The 16,077-nt window shown below is 44.6% G+C and overlaps 1 protein-coding gene across 1 annotated transcript in view; it reads right to left on the bottom strand.

Moving 5' to 3' along the window:
* si:ch73-335l21.1 (insulin receptor substrate 1-B) overlaps positions 1–15,844 on the bottom strand; it is a 49,754-nt gene extending 33,910 nt beyond the window's left edge. Inside the window, exons 1-3 of the mRNA XM_020629192.3 lie at positions 15,496–15,844; positions 4,463–4,764; positions 1,033–4,225 (exon numbers count right to left, since the gene is read on the bottom strand). Coding sequence (XP_020484848.2) covers positions 1,033–4,225; positions 4,463–4,764; positions 15,496–15,844 — 3,844 coding nt within the window. The remainder of the gene's footprint in view (positions 1–1,032; positions 4,226–4,462; positions 4,765–15,495) is intronic.
* Positions 15,845–16,077: the final 233 nt, after the last annotated feature.

Genomic DNA, 16,077 nt, shown 5'->3' with positions numbered 1-16,077 from the left:
AGCCCTTCCTCAGTGACTTCAGGCAAATAAACTCAATGTACTGTGAGGATCTTAGGGCTGACAGGTCAGCGGAAAACGGGATCGAAGTTCAAATTTATTGAACAAGGAGTAGAATGCTTCAGTTGTAGGCCTGAATGGCTTCCTTTGATAAGAGTATAAATGCATAAAGATGTATGTGGCAGCTCTCCTAGATGGAAAACAATGGTTCATCTGGAGCAGAAGGATTCTGACATTTGTCATATACGCGTAATAAGCATCTCCTAGATCTGCACACTGCATAAAAATAATAAAAAAATAATTGAGGAGTGGGTTAAGCTTATACAAAACATTCAAAAAGACCAGAGAGGATCAATAGTAATATGTAGAATATCAATATAAATTGATATTCCAATGGGTCGTCTGGCCTTTGGCACCCTACTTAATCACATTAGGTAAAAAGTGTGTATGACTGTGGAATACCCAGAGAAGGAAATATATTTTTGATTGAGAGCAACCAATATATATCTTCTATGGTGGGTTATGCAGACAGTCATACAAATCCGACTTGGGTCTGTCTGGCGTCAGGTGGAGTTTCATTACAAGAAAATATGTCCAATTTGGCTGTGCTCCATTGGATTATCTTGAAATAGTATGTTTTTCTATGTAATTAATCTGATAGAGCCTGGGTGTAAGGGAAACTGGAAAAAAAATGCAATAGAGATATCATAATCTAGAGTTTTTCCGATACCAATATTGATATATGCCCAATTAAATGCAATATTAGCAAGTAGGTTAGTCAATGCACCAATCCAACACCATAAACATTTAGCCGTCAAAAATCAACTGGTTTTGGGTAAATTATAATGTGACGATAAAAAACAACAACAGCATAGTACAGCAGGGATTGTAATGTCAATCAAAGCTACAAAAAGGTCAGCAAAAGTCGAGGTATCTGGAAGAAATATGGGATTGAAACCTCTATCACAAACTAACAGACATGATGCTTTACACAGTCCTACAAATGTATCTTGAATGACAAAAAGCAACTCTTACCTGTTCCCTCCTTGTTTCCATTCTGATGTGTCCGTAGCTCTTCTGATTTGTAGAAGTCAATGCTGGCATAAGTGTTGAGGTTTGAGCTGCTGCTGCCAACTGCTGGGCTTACTCCACCAACTCCAGAACCTCCACCCAGTACAGAGAAGAGGCGAGAGGCTGCTTGAGTACCTGAGGGTCCATCCAGTCCCAAATTGGGGCTCTCTTTGTTGGCCAAGTCCAAATCTATGTAGTTAAGTCCTTGCTCTGTGGATGAAGTCTGGGCGTTTGTGGAAAGGGCTGCCTGTCCAGGAAGAGCGAATTGAGTGGGGTTATCAGTCACAGCACCATTACCCCACAGCATGCTCTCAAAGCCCAGCCGGCGAGCCACAGCTTGGGCATGTTCTGGAAAGAGGGAGGCAGTTGAAGAGGAGGATGCAGAGGTAGAGGTGGGGAGGGAAGGTGAGGCAAGGAAAGTTTCTGAGCAGTGCCGTCTTCGTCCTTGAGGGTCAGCCCGGATTACTTTAGCCCCGTGGTCAGGGTTAGGTCCTGGTTTGGCCAGAGGGAAGTCTAGACCCCTCGAAAGTACAGGAACAGTAGGTTCAGTCCGGGTGGGGGAAGGGGCTTTGGGAGACACACTGGATGATGGCCTAGGGACGGGGTTGCTATTCAAACTGAAGGCCATCTCTGTGTAGTCACCACAGGAGGTTGGGGACTCAGATTCAGTCACTGATGGGACTTTAGCTCTGCTTTTCCGTAGTGGAGCTTCAGATACTTCAGCCCCATCTTCACGAGGGCTTGTAGTGTCCTCATCACAGGCTTTAGGAGCATGAGCAAGAGTTGGAGGCGTTGGAGGGGTGTGAAAAGAAGGGAAAACCAGTGGGGTAAGGGAGAGGGGTGAGGGGGATGGAGAAGGGCCCAAGTCCATGTTGACATACTCAGAAGCTGCTGGGGGAGTGAGAGGGGCAGAGGGAGAACCAGAAACGGGGATAGAGTTCCCTAAGCAAGAAGTTGGCCGATGTTGAAGATGCTTGCTGCTTGAGCCATGGGGCAATGATAAGCCATGCCTCAGACCCCTGCCACGCCCCCCGGCAACTCCAGTCTGACTGCACTTCTCCCCCTTAAACTCAATGCTTACATACTCCCCAGGACTCTTGGGTTCTGGGGGCAAAGGGTTCTCACGGACCCTTGGAAGTGTGTTAGCCTTGGACACGTCAACAAACAGGCTCACTGGTCTGTTCCTAGTATGACTACCCTGCTTGGACAATCCACCAGATCCTCTTCTTTGCTGAAGCTTACTCCCGTCTTTGGATTGCATTCCCCCAGCCATGGGGCTCACTGCCTGGGTAGCTCGATCCTCACTCTCTCCAAGGCTCTCGCTGCTGGCTGAACTCGAGGAGTGTGAAGAAGAAGAGAGGGACAGGCGTCCAACCATGGAATTGCCTGCCGCTGGTTGCTCCTGTCGCCCTCCAGTAGTCCTACCTCCTCCAAGTCCCCTACTACAATTCCCATTGGGCCTTCTGCCTCTTACAGGCCCATCGTCAAAGTGTCCAGCAGTGGGGTTATGTTTGTAAGACCGAGGAAGGGAATAGTAAGAGTACACCATCTTGGGGGCTTGCTGTTGAGAACTAGTCTCTAAAGGACCTGTGTGTTCAAGAGGTGGGGGGCTGCCATTTACAGAACGCGCACTGATTGGAGACATATTCATATAGTCACTGCCTGCCCTGCTATCTGCACTACCACTGCCCAACCAAGCCCCTCCCAAGAGACCCCCACGCTGGTCAGGGGAGCAGCTGCTATTTGGGGACATTATCATATAGCCATCAGTAGATGGTGGAGGCTGGATCTGCTGCGGAGGTGACACGCTGTTGTTAGGGGTCATGGCCATGTAATCGTCTCCAGGTTTGGAATCTGAGTCTGGCACAGAGACAGCTGGTGACTGGGACAAGGATGCTGGGGGCTGAGTGACACCAGGAAGCATGGACATGTACCCATTGTCCACAACTACATCTATAGCACCACTTGCCCCACCTTCACACCTGAACTCACCCGCCACATCCAAGTACCCTCCTCCCCCTCCTCCTCCTCCTGCTGCTGACCCAGCACTCATGAAGGATTCCCTCTGTGCTGATGAGGAAGTAGACGTAAAGGACTCTCTGCTAGTACTCCTTGACATGATGGCATAATCAGCTGAATCTTCTTCTGCTGGCTCTTCTGCTCTGCGCTGCCGTGGTGCCAGCCTTTCCAGGGCCATAGGAGGTAAAGAGGCCCGCTTGCTCAGTAGCCTACGTTCTGCTTCACATTCACGGCTGGAGGAGCGACGCAGCACTCTCCTTGTTTGGGGTTGGGAGCCATTGGAAGGTGTTCCTGGTGCTGGCAGGGAACTTGATGTCAAGCTACCCTGATTACTGCTGCTGCCGCTACCACCGCCACTACGTTGGCCCATTAGGATGTAGTTAGCTCCTTCTTCAACAAGAGACTGGCTGCCAGTGCTCCCAACAGAGCTTCCAGGGAGGCTCGGTGAGGGAAGGAGCGTGTGATCCCCAGGACTGGAGCCATATTCATCTGAGGACCCATAGTCACTGGGTGAGCCTGAGATGGATGCCCCATGTGACAGGACTCGACTGTAGGCACCAGATGGACCAGCCCCTGCAGCTGATGTTACACCCCCAAACTCTGAACCATGTCCAGAGCTGGAGGATAGGCTTGGGGCTGGGGAGGGTGCTGGCGTAGAGATGGAACGCATCAACCCAAGAGGAGTTTTAGCAGCTGATGTGGGGGCTGAACGGGCGGATTTCGACCTGAGGATTGGGGTGGTAGCGCATGAGCCATTAGTGCAGGGGCTTGAACTTGAACCTTGGAGGGGTGTGGTGCCTGTTAACCCTTCCTCAACTCTCCCCCCATCACTGGCAGTGCGAGACCTTGGAAAGTTGTGCCGTGGGGTGGGAGAAGCATTGGCACTGCTGGCCTCTGCCCCGCCATTTGCTCCTCCTGGGGGCTCTGTTCTGGGCCTTCGGGTGAAGCCTACCTGACTGGGAGGAGGGTTAGGATGGTGCCTGCGTGAGGGAACACTGATGGGGTTAGAAGCGGTAGCACCTCCTCCAGGTCCAGAGTTGGACTGAGATTTGCTGCGCTGGCGGAACTCCTCACTCAGGGCCTTCATAGCCTCTAGCAAGGTTTCATGCATGTTCTGGGCCACCACCGAATCATCAACCTAAGACATGGAGAAACCCAAAAGGATAAAAATGCATTATAAATCTGGTAAATTTCAAATAAGAATTTGGGGAAATTGTTCTTAGCTTCAAACCTTTGCATCCCCCACTCTCCCCTCCCAACATTTCCTGTCTCCCTTTACCTGTCCCATCTATTAAAGGCAAAAAGCCAACCCCCCACCCCCAGGCCAAAAAAAGAACAACTTTAACACAAAGGGGGCTGTATAATACAGACTCACCTGCATCCAGAACTCGCCCGGGCCTGTCACAGCAGAGCGCCCCACCTCAACAAAGAAGAAGTTTTCTGAATGGCCACAACGTCGGACGTTCATCAGCTGCAGCACTACAGCTGCAGCATCAGAGTTGAGCTTGACAAAGTTGACCGTTTTTTCAGTCAGACAAAGGCGGTAAATGCCAACCAAGTTCTTGGCTTGACCCAGGCCTTTGGGCCAGACCTTCACTTGCCACACCTCTTTGAATGCAGGACCAGGATTGGGCACCCCATAGTCCCCTGCAGCACCGTTGTCAGTGGGGTTCTTACCTTGAGAGACAGAAAAAAGATATCATTAGATTAAAAGGTTGTTGTAATGGGAAAGGATCAGGTGGAGGACATAACAAGACCGGAAATCAAAGAAAGTTTATTACAGTGCTAAAGAAGAAGATTTATGAACAGCACAGGCAAGTACAACCTCTTGCAACAGAGAACTACCTTGACCTTCATGCATCTGTGAACAATGGGAACACCAAGTGAAACCACCACTATTTACCAGATAGTGGAGGGCAAGGTGCCTTTATGTATGCTTTGTGATATTGAAATTTTCTCAGATTTTTAAAACAGATATGAGTCCAAACAAGCATGCAGGAGATTGTGAGACCTGCTTACTGTACCTGCAGGCTCCATACCTCGGGTCCCATTTGTCAATCATGCACAGGCATCCTGATGTACACACAAGCACACATACCAGTGTGGAAAAAAAGAAACTGCTGACAACCGAAGCCCTGCACAAGAATGATGACCAGAGAATAACAACTGTTGTGGAAAAAAACAACTTGGAAAATGCTTTACAAGTGAATCCTCCTAAAACCAAAGCAAACAAATTCCAATAGATGGTTAGATACTCAAGAGAAAGCACCCAATAAGCTCCTCAAGTGCCATTTTTAAAACTGCTTTACTGGCAATAAACTGCTACTTTGTAAACTAATAAAAGCTGGTGTCTTTCAGTGGGTGTACAGACAGTCCATTCACCCTTTGTGTTGGGTATTCTATATTCAGATAGTAGTGGATTGTAGAGGCAAGGAAAAACAGAAGGGAAAGCTCTTGGTGAGGGGCCATATAAAGGCAGTGGACCTACTTAACCACTTTAACAATGTCTGACAGCTTGTTTGGTGTTTAAATTCATTGTATTGTTTTTCAAATCGGTAGCAAAAAATGTGCCGATTAATTCTATCAAGCTGTGCAACTGACTGTTGGCAGGTATTGACACTACCTCTGAATATACTGAAGATTTACCTCTGAGCCCCTTTGGTTCCACCAACAAGAGACTTCACATAATTTTAGTAGAAAGCCCAGGATTAAAGAAATACCATAATATGAGTCACGTTTTAGGGTGGGTCCTTATTCTTCTGTAAGGAATCCACCCTGAAAAGTTCCTCTTTCTTTCCATGTGCCACATTCCTTAACTGTGTAACTGCCAGATTGGATATATCTAAGCATGATAACTACAGATCTTTAACACAGAATCAATAATCAATAAACATCATGACAAGACTGAAGGAACAAACCTTCATGAAGAAGCTCCCCTGTTCCCTGGATGTTCTATGTGGCAGCACCTGTATTATTGTACGGCCATATCCGTCAATTAAAGCATTGACTGCATTAGCTGAGCTTCTGTTATCAGAAACATGTCTTAAAATCTACACCTAAAACCTTTTTATTTGAGATAGAAAAGCCGTCTTTTTGCTTCCCCAAAATTGGAGGATTGCTGAAAACTTGAAAGTGCCTCAGAATAGATGATTTTGTTTAACGTAGAAGAGGCTGTGGCTGGGGCTGTGTGTGCAGAGGCACTCCCCCCCTTACATTAGATGACTCACTCAAGGCCATGCATGGCTGTTTCATGTACACTGTGTGCAAGAAGCCCAGTTTGCCTCCCCAATTTAGATTTACAACAGGAAGGGATGGTTTGGGGATTTTTCTTGTGGGGGGCTGAGGGAATTTTGGACTGCAGAAAACTGCAAAGAGATATCAGTGAGTTATTTAGGAGTTTAAGAGGGGCCGTGTGAAAGAATCTTTGAGATTAAAGAAAAATGTATTTAGAGTTTCTTGAACAAAAAATCTAATTGAAGGTTTACTGATTCTAAATTAAAACTATTTAGCCTGTTGCTTCTTCATTCCCTAAACCCTGTATCACTCAGGGGTTTCCTTAAGAATTCTTTACAGTGCATCATTGAGATGATTGTTGTCTCCCTTTGGATTTCATCAGAATTCGATAAGAAAATATAAAGATCTCTGATTTATCGACCATATTCATCGACGTACACTGTAGTTTACATAGATGAATAAAGAGTGAACAAAACTTTGTTAAGCAGGTTTTGTTCTCATGTTTATTTTGCATAAACTCTGACCGATTCACCAGCTGTCAATGCCAGAGATAGACATTGTTTTCTAGTACCAGCGTGATGAAGAGTCTGTAGACACTTCAACAAATCAATATTTTATTTTATAAAATGACACAAGGTCTGTGTCATTTTGAAGGCCTGGCAATATCAAGAAGTGAATCAGTTTTGCTGCCAGACTTTGAATCAGAAAGCATCACAAGCCAAGATGTTGGACCAAAAAAATGATTAGAAAAATACAAAACATTCTGACATGTCACCTTTATTGTAATTCATCTGAAATGTTGAGTTTTGAAGAGATGCAATTAAAAACAGTCTAGAGTGCTTCTGGCTGATCTGTTGCAGGTTTTATTAACGATTCCACTCAAACTTTGTGTAAAAAGCTTTATATGATGTCTACCAGTACTTCGTATCAAATGAAAGATTAAGCTTTGTATTTTAATCATTATATTTGTAATTGACAATGTTGTCTTTTAGAGCAGTATGGTTCAAAGAAGCAAAAAAGCTCATGTAAGTGAGTGTTCGAAAAGCTACTGGTAGAATTTAAGGGGGTAAAATGGACTTATTTTGCAGCAGGGTATATTCCTTGTAGATTATCTTTTCCTTTTTTTAAGAGTCCGTTGTATGTGTCTTCGGTAGAATAAAAGAGCTGTTTGTTTTGAGTACATTGCAGCCTTAAACCTCAGCTGTGCCCTCAACAGCTCGTTCACAAACACCGTCCGTATCTCAGGGCTACTCAGGCTGCACACACTCTCTCAAATCTCTGAGCACAGAGACTCTTTAAAAAAAAGGTTTTCACCGACTCTTACAGCGGTTGAATTGATTTAGCCGTATGGAACATCGCAGACCTATTCCCATGATTACATAACGCCAAGGTTGATCCTACATGTAGAGTATGAATAATAGATCGCCTATGGCTTTCCTCCTGGGGGTCGTTCATGACAGCGCTACACTTCCTCTCCCCCAGTTTGCATAAAAAGGTTATCAGGCTGTCAACTTCCGAGCAACAGGAGCAACCCCTATAGAACATAATGAGCCCTCAGAAAAACATGCACTGATAATGTGCCCATAACAGGAGATGAAAAGGGCGGATGCACATGAAACTAGAAATACACCTGGAGGTAATAAAAGCATCAGCGTTAGGGTTGCAGCTGGTTGAATATGGGCGATGCGTGTGGAAAAACATTCAACCAACCTTGATAAGACTTTTTTTTTTTTTTTTTTGTTGGGACAAAGAGTTCACACAAGGTAAATGTATTTATTCCTTAAAGTCTGTTTTTAGCAACCTGAAAACAACTTACACTGGCTTATTCACGCACTAGTTGTTTACTCCCCTCTCAGCGCGACCACACATTAAACTTTCAGTCCTTCACTCGGGAACTGTAGCCTACATGACCAACACTGCTGTCCATTCATGCACAATTATTTGCTGTTTGACGGTTCAGCACATGAACTGTACATAAAAAAGCCAAAATCGAATACAATTTTCTTAAAATATTTTATAATGATATATATATATTTTTTTCCCATTTAACGTTGCAGTGCGTTCTTCTAGAATGGGAGTGTGTTTTTCTGGGGCTATAGGGGTGCCATATTTACCCGGGGGGGGGGGGGGGGGGGGGGGGCTACCAGATGCCTGCTGGGACATTGACAGTCCCCCCCCCCCCCCCCCCCCCCCCCCCCCGAGTGACAGGCTGATAATTGTTATGGTTATCACACAAATCCTAAGGAAGTAGGTCTTTAGGGCCTGCCGATTGTATTGGCTCACAATCAAAGCAAAGCCAGGATAGGGTGTATTGTTGTTGAGACACTTGGCCACTGGGGAGGGGGGATTTTTGTTGCCTTGAGGTCGGTAACAAAATCTGACTGGCACCAACACAAAACCAAAGTATGGTGCCTCCCCTTGTTTTCATCTTGAAATGCATCTCTGTGACAAATTTTGAACATTTGCTGGAGAAAACAGACTTCAATTAATGACATTTATACCAAATTTCATAACAAATCATACTTCTTAGATTCCTAATGCAGCTTGTAAATCAGGGAAACGAGTCTGGCATGAACTCACTGGCCCCCATTAGGTCCTGTTTCAAGTTTCTGACCTCATTGCAATGCTGCGCCGTAACACCACAAAACTCTGCACAGAAACTTCTGCGGGCTAAAGCCCCATTTTCAGCCCTCTATCTCAGCTTCCATGCCCCTGCTTTACCCACAATCCCAACTGCCACACCAGTTTACAAGTACAGATAGATGTGAGACAGCTGTGTGCGTTTTGTCCGAGCGTATATCTGAGAGAGAAAACTCAGTAAGCCACCCAGCTCTGAAAACACTCGCTAATCTCGTGCTCCCATGTGTACCCATTTTCCTCTTTTTCTTTTAAACTCCTCCGCTTCCTATCTCCTCATCCATCTCTACCATCTGTAATCCCACCATATCTGGGCCCACATTCAGGGACACAATGCTTCCCCAGCTCTGGATGCTGCCTGAGGTTCATTTCACATGTGGTTTGCGTTAGCCAAGAGGAGCACACTCGCAAGAACAAGCACACAAAAGCACATGAAATTATCTGTGACGCATCCAAAGTTTGCTGTCCCTTGCAGAGACACGCAAAAAATAAAAGCCTCCATGGAGGTATTCTCCAGTTCAAACGGCTTAGTGATCCCGCCAAACTGGCAGCCATCTTGGACTTTTTCTGGTGAGTCTGGCTCAGAGTTCGTAAATAAACGGTCTCTGTAATATCGGGTTAGAACAGTCAAAGTCCCCAGAGTTAACAGCATTATTTAAGTCAGCATTTCTTTTTGAATATCAAATATGCTTCCAATTGCACCAATGTCATTTAACTAAGAGTTAATGACTGGTTGTAGTGATACGATTACATATTTCTCTGTATCAAAACACAATAAAGATTTCAGATCAAAATGACAGCTATAGCATTATTTTTAGGAAGAAATGTGCCCTTTCCCTTGTGGCCATGTTCCATGTTCCATGTGAAAACTTTCTCATTTTTCAAAATCTTTTTGGAGCTTTTCTTCTTCCAGTCAGTTTTTTTTTTTTATTCTTTATCTGAAAAGGCGTCATGTGTGAAGGGAAAGAAACAGATCACTTAAACCATGGTTTAATTTTCAACACAGCAGAAACGTCTGAACGGGATTGAGGAGTTACCTCATTATAGTTTCCACTTTCCAATATCCTGAACTGTATGCTCATATAAATACAGTGTTCTTAAGAAACTCGTTGTATTTTTACATGTCAGTCCTTACAGCGAATAATAATGGACAAAACAAATCAAAACTTAAATGAGTAAATTGGGAATCTGATCTCCATCCCTCACGTCATTGGATCAAGGAAAAAACATCAATCTGAACTCTTGAGATTATACATGACACTTTTAGTACATTTGGGTACTTTTTTCCTACTATTTCGTTGTGTATTTCTTTTAATTATATACAAAATAGTCCATTAAAAAAAGATAAGTCAACACGTTAGGATGTAGAAAGGGAGTTTCCCCCCTTGTGTAACAACATTAACAGACTGTCCAATCAATGCACCGTGTCTCACCTCCCAGAGGACGAACACTGGAAACACCACATGATCAGGCTGGATTTCACTAATTTCTCTGCATGCTTCTCTCTAACATGTTCAGTGCGAGGCTGATAAATCTCAGCTCATGAACCCCCTGACCTGCTCTAGACAGCGTTAATGGTCTGGTATCAACCAACAGCAATCAATACTGGCCCCTATAAAAGGTTACTATGCATTTAAAGCCCCATGGCTCCATCGCGCTCAACATATGGCCGCTCATCGACTAAATGCATCTTGTTGCCCCTGGCCTTGCTCTGCTGTCAATCAAAGGGTGGGCACTTAATCCACAGACCAAGAGGACTGCTCAAGGCCTTTTCAGAATGACGACAGTGATGTTTTACGGATGCTGCATCACAACAAACCGGAGTCGGCCGTGCTTGTCGTGTTAAATAAAAACAGAGGGTTTATGTGCGCTAACGGTTTAAGCAGAGGAAATATCCTGTGGCAGGACCTGAGCTTTAAATGAGCAGAAGAGAAGGGGAAAAAAAAAAAACAGATCTTGTGGCACTAATTTGAGATTCTTGTTCCGCCCTCCTCTGAGTTTGTTAGCTCACGGTCTCTGCTCACTGCGCCACCAGGCAGCCGCTGACCCTCGAGACAATAATTACCGCCTAATTAGGGAGATGAGCAGTGCTTAAGAGCAGCTTAACGTTTAATCGGTCGGCGAGGCGAGCCACTGGTGAGATCCAGATCTCATTGGTCGGGGCAGCCAGATGACAATCCTGAGGAAAAAAAACAGTCTGCAGAGAATCTAAGTTCATAATCTGATCCATAAAGAACACAAGTTTAATCATAGCATTTCAGATTTAGGAGTTCTGCTGTGATTCCCCCGAGTTTTCGATTCTGGCTGTCGTTAAGTTTTGCATAGCACTGATCAGCTGTGTTTGCTTTGTGGCGCCTAAAAGTGTCATAAATGACATCATGATAATCCACAGACCAACACAGTGAACAACAAAGTGAAAACAGATTTATAGCAAAAGGAGAAAGTGTTCATATTGAGGTTTGTGGATTAGCATGAATTATTCAGAAACAGATGTTCTTCTAAGCATTTCCAATGGGATTTTTCTGGAGCTTTGAACACAGAAAACTACATTTCATGGAGATTGACTGTACTGTAGTGAGGTCAACCAGCTTCAGAGATCAAAACAAACCCATCCTTTATTGATGTGGATGGTGAGGTTCATTAAATTAGCTGATTGTTTTCTTCACAATCGTCTTAAAAATGTCAGAAAGAGGGAAGAGAACTGCAGTCGTAGCTACAGCGATCTTTAAATTCATTAGTTTTGTTTTGATAAACTGTCTAAAACCCGAACATACTCGGTTGATTATGATTTATGGCGGAAAAACACAGAAAATTATGGATTTTTAGAAGCTAAAGTTTGATTTATAAGAGCTCTGAGCGAGAGTCGGTGAGAGAATTTGCTCAGAGAAACTAGTTAAGGGACCTTTTGGATGTTTTTCCCCCTAAATACAATACATGTTTGTGTCTTTTCAACAAACATGAAATATTTTCAGGGTGTAAAAAAAATAAGAGGAGGGTTGCAACATTACTTTCTTTATATTGTTGTTTGTGTTTCTTCTCTGATCTATTTGAGAATTTAAACACCTCGTTTTATTTAAAAAAAAATCACTGTTAGGCTGATTCTTTTTTTGTTTTTAATGTACATTAATTGACATTGACCCAAGCCAAATTAAATTAACTGATAGTAGTAACTGGGGTAAATCATAAAGCTTTTAAAATGTCAGCATAGACAAGTATAAATCAAATCACAGTTTCCCAGATCACAAGTTGAAATTATGAGTTGACTTGTGTTCTCCTTCTGCATTAGAAAATGCTCAAATATTCACTTCACTTCAAGCACTATAAATGCACTGATTTCAGCAACTGAGAAGCATGTCATTGAGTTTGTGTAAGTTTGTAGCTGGTGTTTAACTCTACCAATACAGAAACAACTCCCGAGCTGCAGGACAGTCTTCCAGGCGAGGCAAAGAGTTTTGGCCTCACTTCAGCCCCGTTTCGTCGAGGTTAAGCCTTTACACACTCGACTGACTCCTAATAGCTGAACAAATAGCCGTCCTCGAGTCTGATACTGTACCCGCCGGCCGAAAGGGTCTTACTGGACTCAGCTGAATAAATAACTTGGGATTCTAATACCGCTCTACACGGCAGCTGGCTCGTGTTTGTGTAATTACTGCCGGTCAGAAGAGTAGGGAGCTGGGAGATAGTGGACGGCTCCCTGGGCGGCTTTTGGAGGGTTTCCCAGGCTCAGAATGGCAACACGGACGTGTGTACTGCATCGTTTTTCCACAACATGCATGCTACTTATATCAAACTTCAAACCATAACTTTGAGTTCAACTCAACTCTTTTCCCCCTCAGCAGTGACTGACAGGTATCGGATTGAGGGAGCGGTCTACTACTCTGGAAACTATGTGAGGAAGAAAGGTGTAGCATCTCAGCTTTGCCCTGCACGCTGTCTGCAGGCTGTGAATTCCTTTCTCCCGACTCCCAAATGTGGGACAGATCCTTGACCGTGTGGACAGCAGTGCAAGTGTAGTGACAGAAGAGTGTGAGACTGGAAATAGGTAAGGGGGGGGAGGAGCTCAATCAACATATAGACACTGAAGATGTGAAACTGTGTATGAGCTGCGCATACCAGAGGAGGGTTATTAAAGGAAGGAATCCTGACAGTGTACAGTGTGTGTGTTTAAGCTATTTTCACACGAGCAGGTTTAGGTAGCACTTGGCCATGACCCTGCAGCCCACTCTTCTCTTATGAAACTCTGCATGCACATAGCTGGATCATGTATGTGTGTGTGTGTGTGTGTGTGTGTGTGTGTGTGTGTGTGTGTGTGTGTGTGTGTGTGTGTGTGTCCTCATTTCATGTATAAGCAGAAAGTGTGCAGCACATACCACAAGAAACCTCCTGCCAGTGCCAACGAGGGAGTTTACACAGCAGCCGGCCGCAGTCTTTTGTCACTGTCAGCGTGGCTGATTTACAAGAGAAACCCAACACTGGAAGCAACAAAAAAAAAAAAGGGAGACCAGAAAGCGGACTGGACCTGTGACTTAAGATGAAGATGGTTGTGCCACCAGCTGGGTTGGCTGATAACCTCGAAGAGTTGTTTGGGTAGCGATACAAAAAAAAAAAAAAAAGGAGTAGGCTACTAGTCAAGGGGCAAATCGTGCATCATAATTTATTAGTTGCCAAAAAAAACAAAAAAAAACTTATTTTTATCTTCTTAGTAACCGCACAAATTATAAATAGCATGGCTGCAGGTAGAGATTTCTGATTTGGAGCAGGACAGAACGTGTTAGCAAACGTCACAGCGTAAGCTAGCATCGCACAAACAGCAGTGCGCTGCTCGAAGGTCAAAGCGAGCAAAAACATCACCAATTAGCGATTAGTTCTTATGCCGTCGAATTAAGGATGTCGTGTGTTGTGTTACGTAGAGTTAAAACGATTGAAGTGTTGAAAAAAAAAAAAAAAAAAACTTTTCTGTAGCCACTTTTTTTTTTTTTTTTTTTGAAAGTTAGCTTAATTTGTCGCTTTGGTGTTCAATGTGTTTGAAGGTCACGACTTGGTAACTGCGCTGGGTCAGGACATTAAACGAGCTTAGCTATCATACCACGTCCCCACAGGGTAAGATACCTACAGCTGATGACATATTTGTTTCTAACAACATCTCTATATTCTCTATATATAGCATTATATCAGGTTCACGGCACAACATGCTTTCGGCTATTACTCGAGTATCAGAATCAAAAAGGAAAACAAGTAATGAAACATCTCTATATTTAACTGAGGCTAACTAACCTGCACACATACGCACTTAGTTACCAAAGAGTATATAAGAGACTTCTTCGGTACAGAAACAAAAGTGCTCAACTCAAACATCTGCCGACTCCCTTTCTCTTGGAAACAACTCGAAAGCACACAAACACAGACCAAGTCGTGTTAAACCAACAAAGGGAAAGCCAAAAGTCCAAATAAGCTATAAAGTCTCCCTAATGCACTCGTCAATCAGCCAAATTTCCCTGCACCAGAAAACAACTGACCCTTATTCCAAGTGAACTCACAGATATCAGAATGTGTTTTACAAATCAGAAGGTCAGGAGTGAGAAACACGTTGACCCTCATATCTTCTCAGTTTTCTACGACTGCCTCGTCGTGGGAAAGAAGGTGGAGGTGGAGGTGGAGGTGGAGGTGGAGGGGGGGGGTTAACAGGTGATTTAAAGTTGCCTTGCTCAGGACTATTACTCTGACAGCTGTGTTTACCCAGCGGCTGAGGGACACCATTTAAGAAAATGGGTGATGTTATTTTGGAGGGGTTGGTGGCTTTATTAAAGGCTGAGCTTACTCATTACCAGTCAAATAAATGTGAAGTAATCAACAATGGCGCAGTCAGGGTTTTGACTACTTTTGGTGGGGGGGGGGGAAGGACCTTTCCTCTCCTGTTATCCTCTAGGGATCAATGTCTGATGTAATATTGCAGTGTCAGCAGCAAAGAGGGTAAACACCAGGACAGGGTGTGTTTGAGCAGTTGGGAAATAACTCGCACACAGCTGAGGCCGCAGAAGAGAGAGAAACTTAGCAAAGTCTGGAGGAGACCTGAGAACAAATATCTTGAGCTGACACCAGTATGACAAGGACTCATGGGGGAGGATGAGCCCAACGTCACAGCTTCAAAAGGTGCATGTTTACACGCGCAGGCCCGTCAGATTGTAAACAACTTCAACCTGTTTTTAAAAGTGGGGAAATCAACACGATGCAGCTTTATACTCTAAACATTTATAAAAATAAATAAATAAATAAAAAAAAAGGCAAAGGGAGCGCAACCATGGCACAAACGCAAACTATGTAAACTTGGCTTGTGGAGCTTTTAATTGTTTTTAAAACAAGCCCTGCATTATCATCCAAACATGTCCCGATCTGCAGTGCGCTACTCCTGCCACGTTTCTGCTCCCGTGCAGGAGCCTCATACAGTATTGAGTGTGTGCATGCATGCATGAGAGCGTGCATGTGACAGTGTCTTTTCTTTTTATTTATTTATTTTTTAAAAAGACTCTTCTTGCTTACTTTTGCACTGCAGCTCCACCATGGCCTGGTACCACTCGTCCTGGTCCGCCTCGTTCTCCGCGGCGATGGCGAAACTCTCGGCCCGGGTGTACAGCACGATCATGTGCTTGTTCTTGGAGTCGGCCCGCTTGTTGATGTTGAAGCAGGTCTCCAGAGCCACTGCTTTCTTGGGGATGGGGGCCTTACCGCGGAATTTCTTCTCGCTCTCGTAGTACTCCAGGCGGGCCGGGCCACGCTCCGAGGCGGCGCGGAGCACGAAGTACCGCCGGTGCATGGACTTCTGCTTTCGGAGGTAGCCGCTTTTCCGCACGTCCTCGCAGCTCTGCTGCTCCACTGCTTGGCTCTCCATGACACCCAATATCTCCTTTAGCTCCCACAAGAACACACGCGACCTATTTGATCTCTCCTGATATATTTCTGCAAGTTTAGAGAGGTAATTCAAACATGCCCGGGCTCCGCTCCCCTCCCTCTCTCACACGTAAACGCAGGCATGTGAGAGGGGAGGCAGGGGTCGGTTCGGGTTGCTCGCACCGAAAGTCCGGGAAGTTAAAAGTAAACAGTTGACGGGCTGCAATTCTGCTC

Source organism: Labrus bergylta, chromosome 22 (genome assembly GCF_963930695.1).
Source record: "Labrus bergylta chromosome 22, fLabBer1.1, whole genome shotgun sequence".
Taxonomy (NCBI): Eukaryota; Metazoa; Chordata; class Actinopteri; order Labriformes; family Labridae; genus Labrus; species Labrus bergylta.
This window is presented reverse-complemented; position numbering and strand designations above follow the sequence as displayed.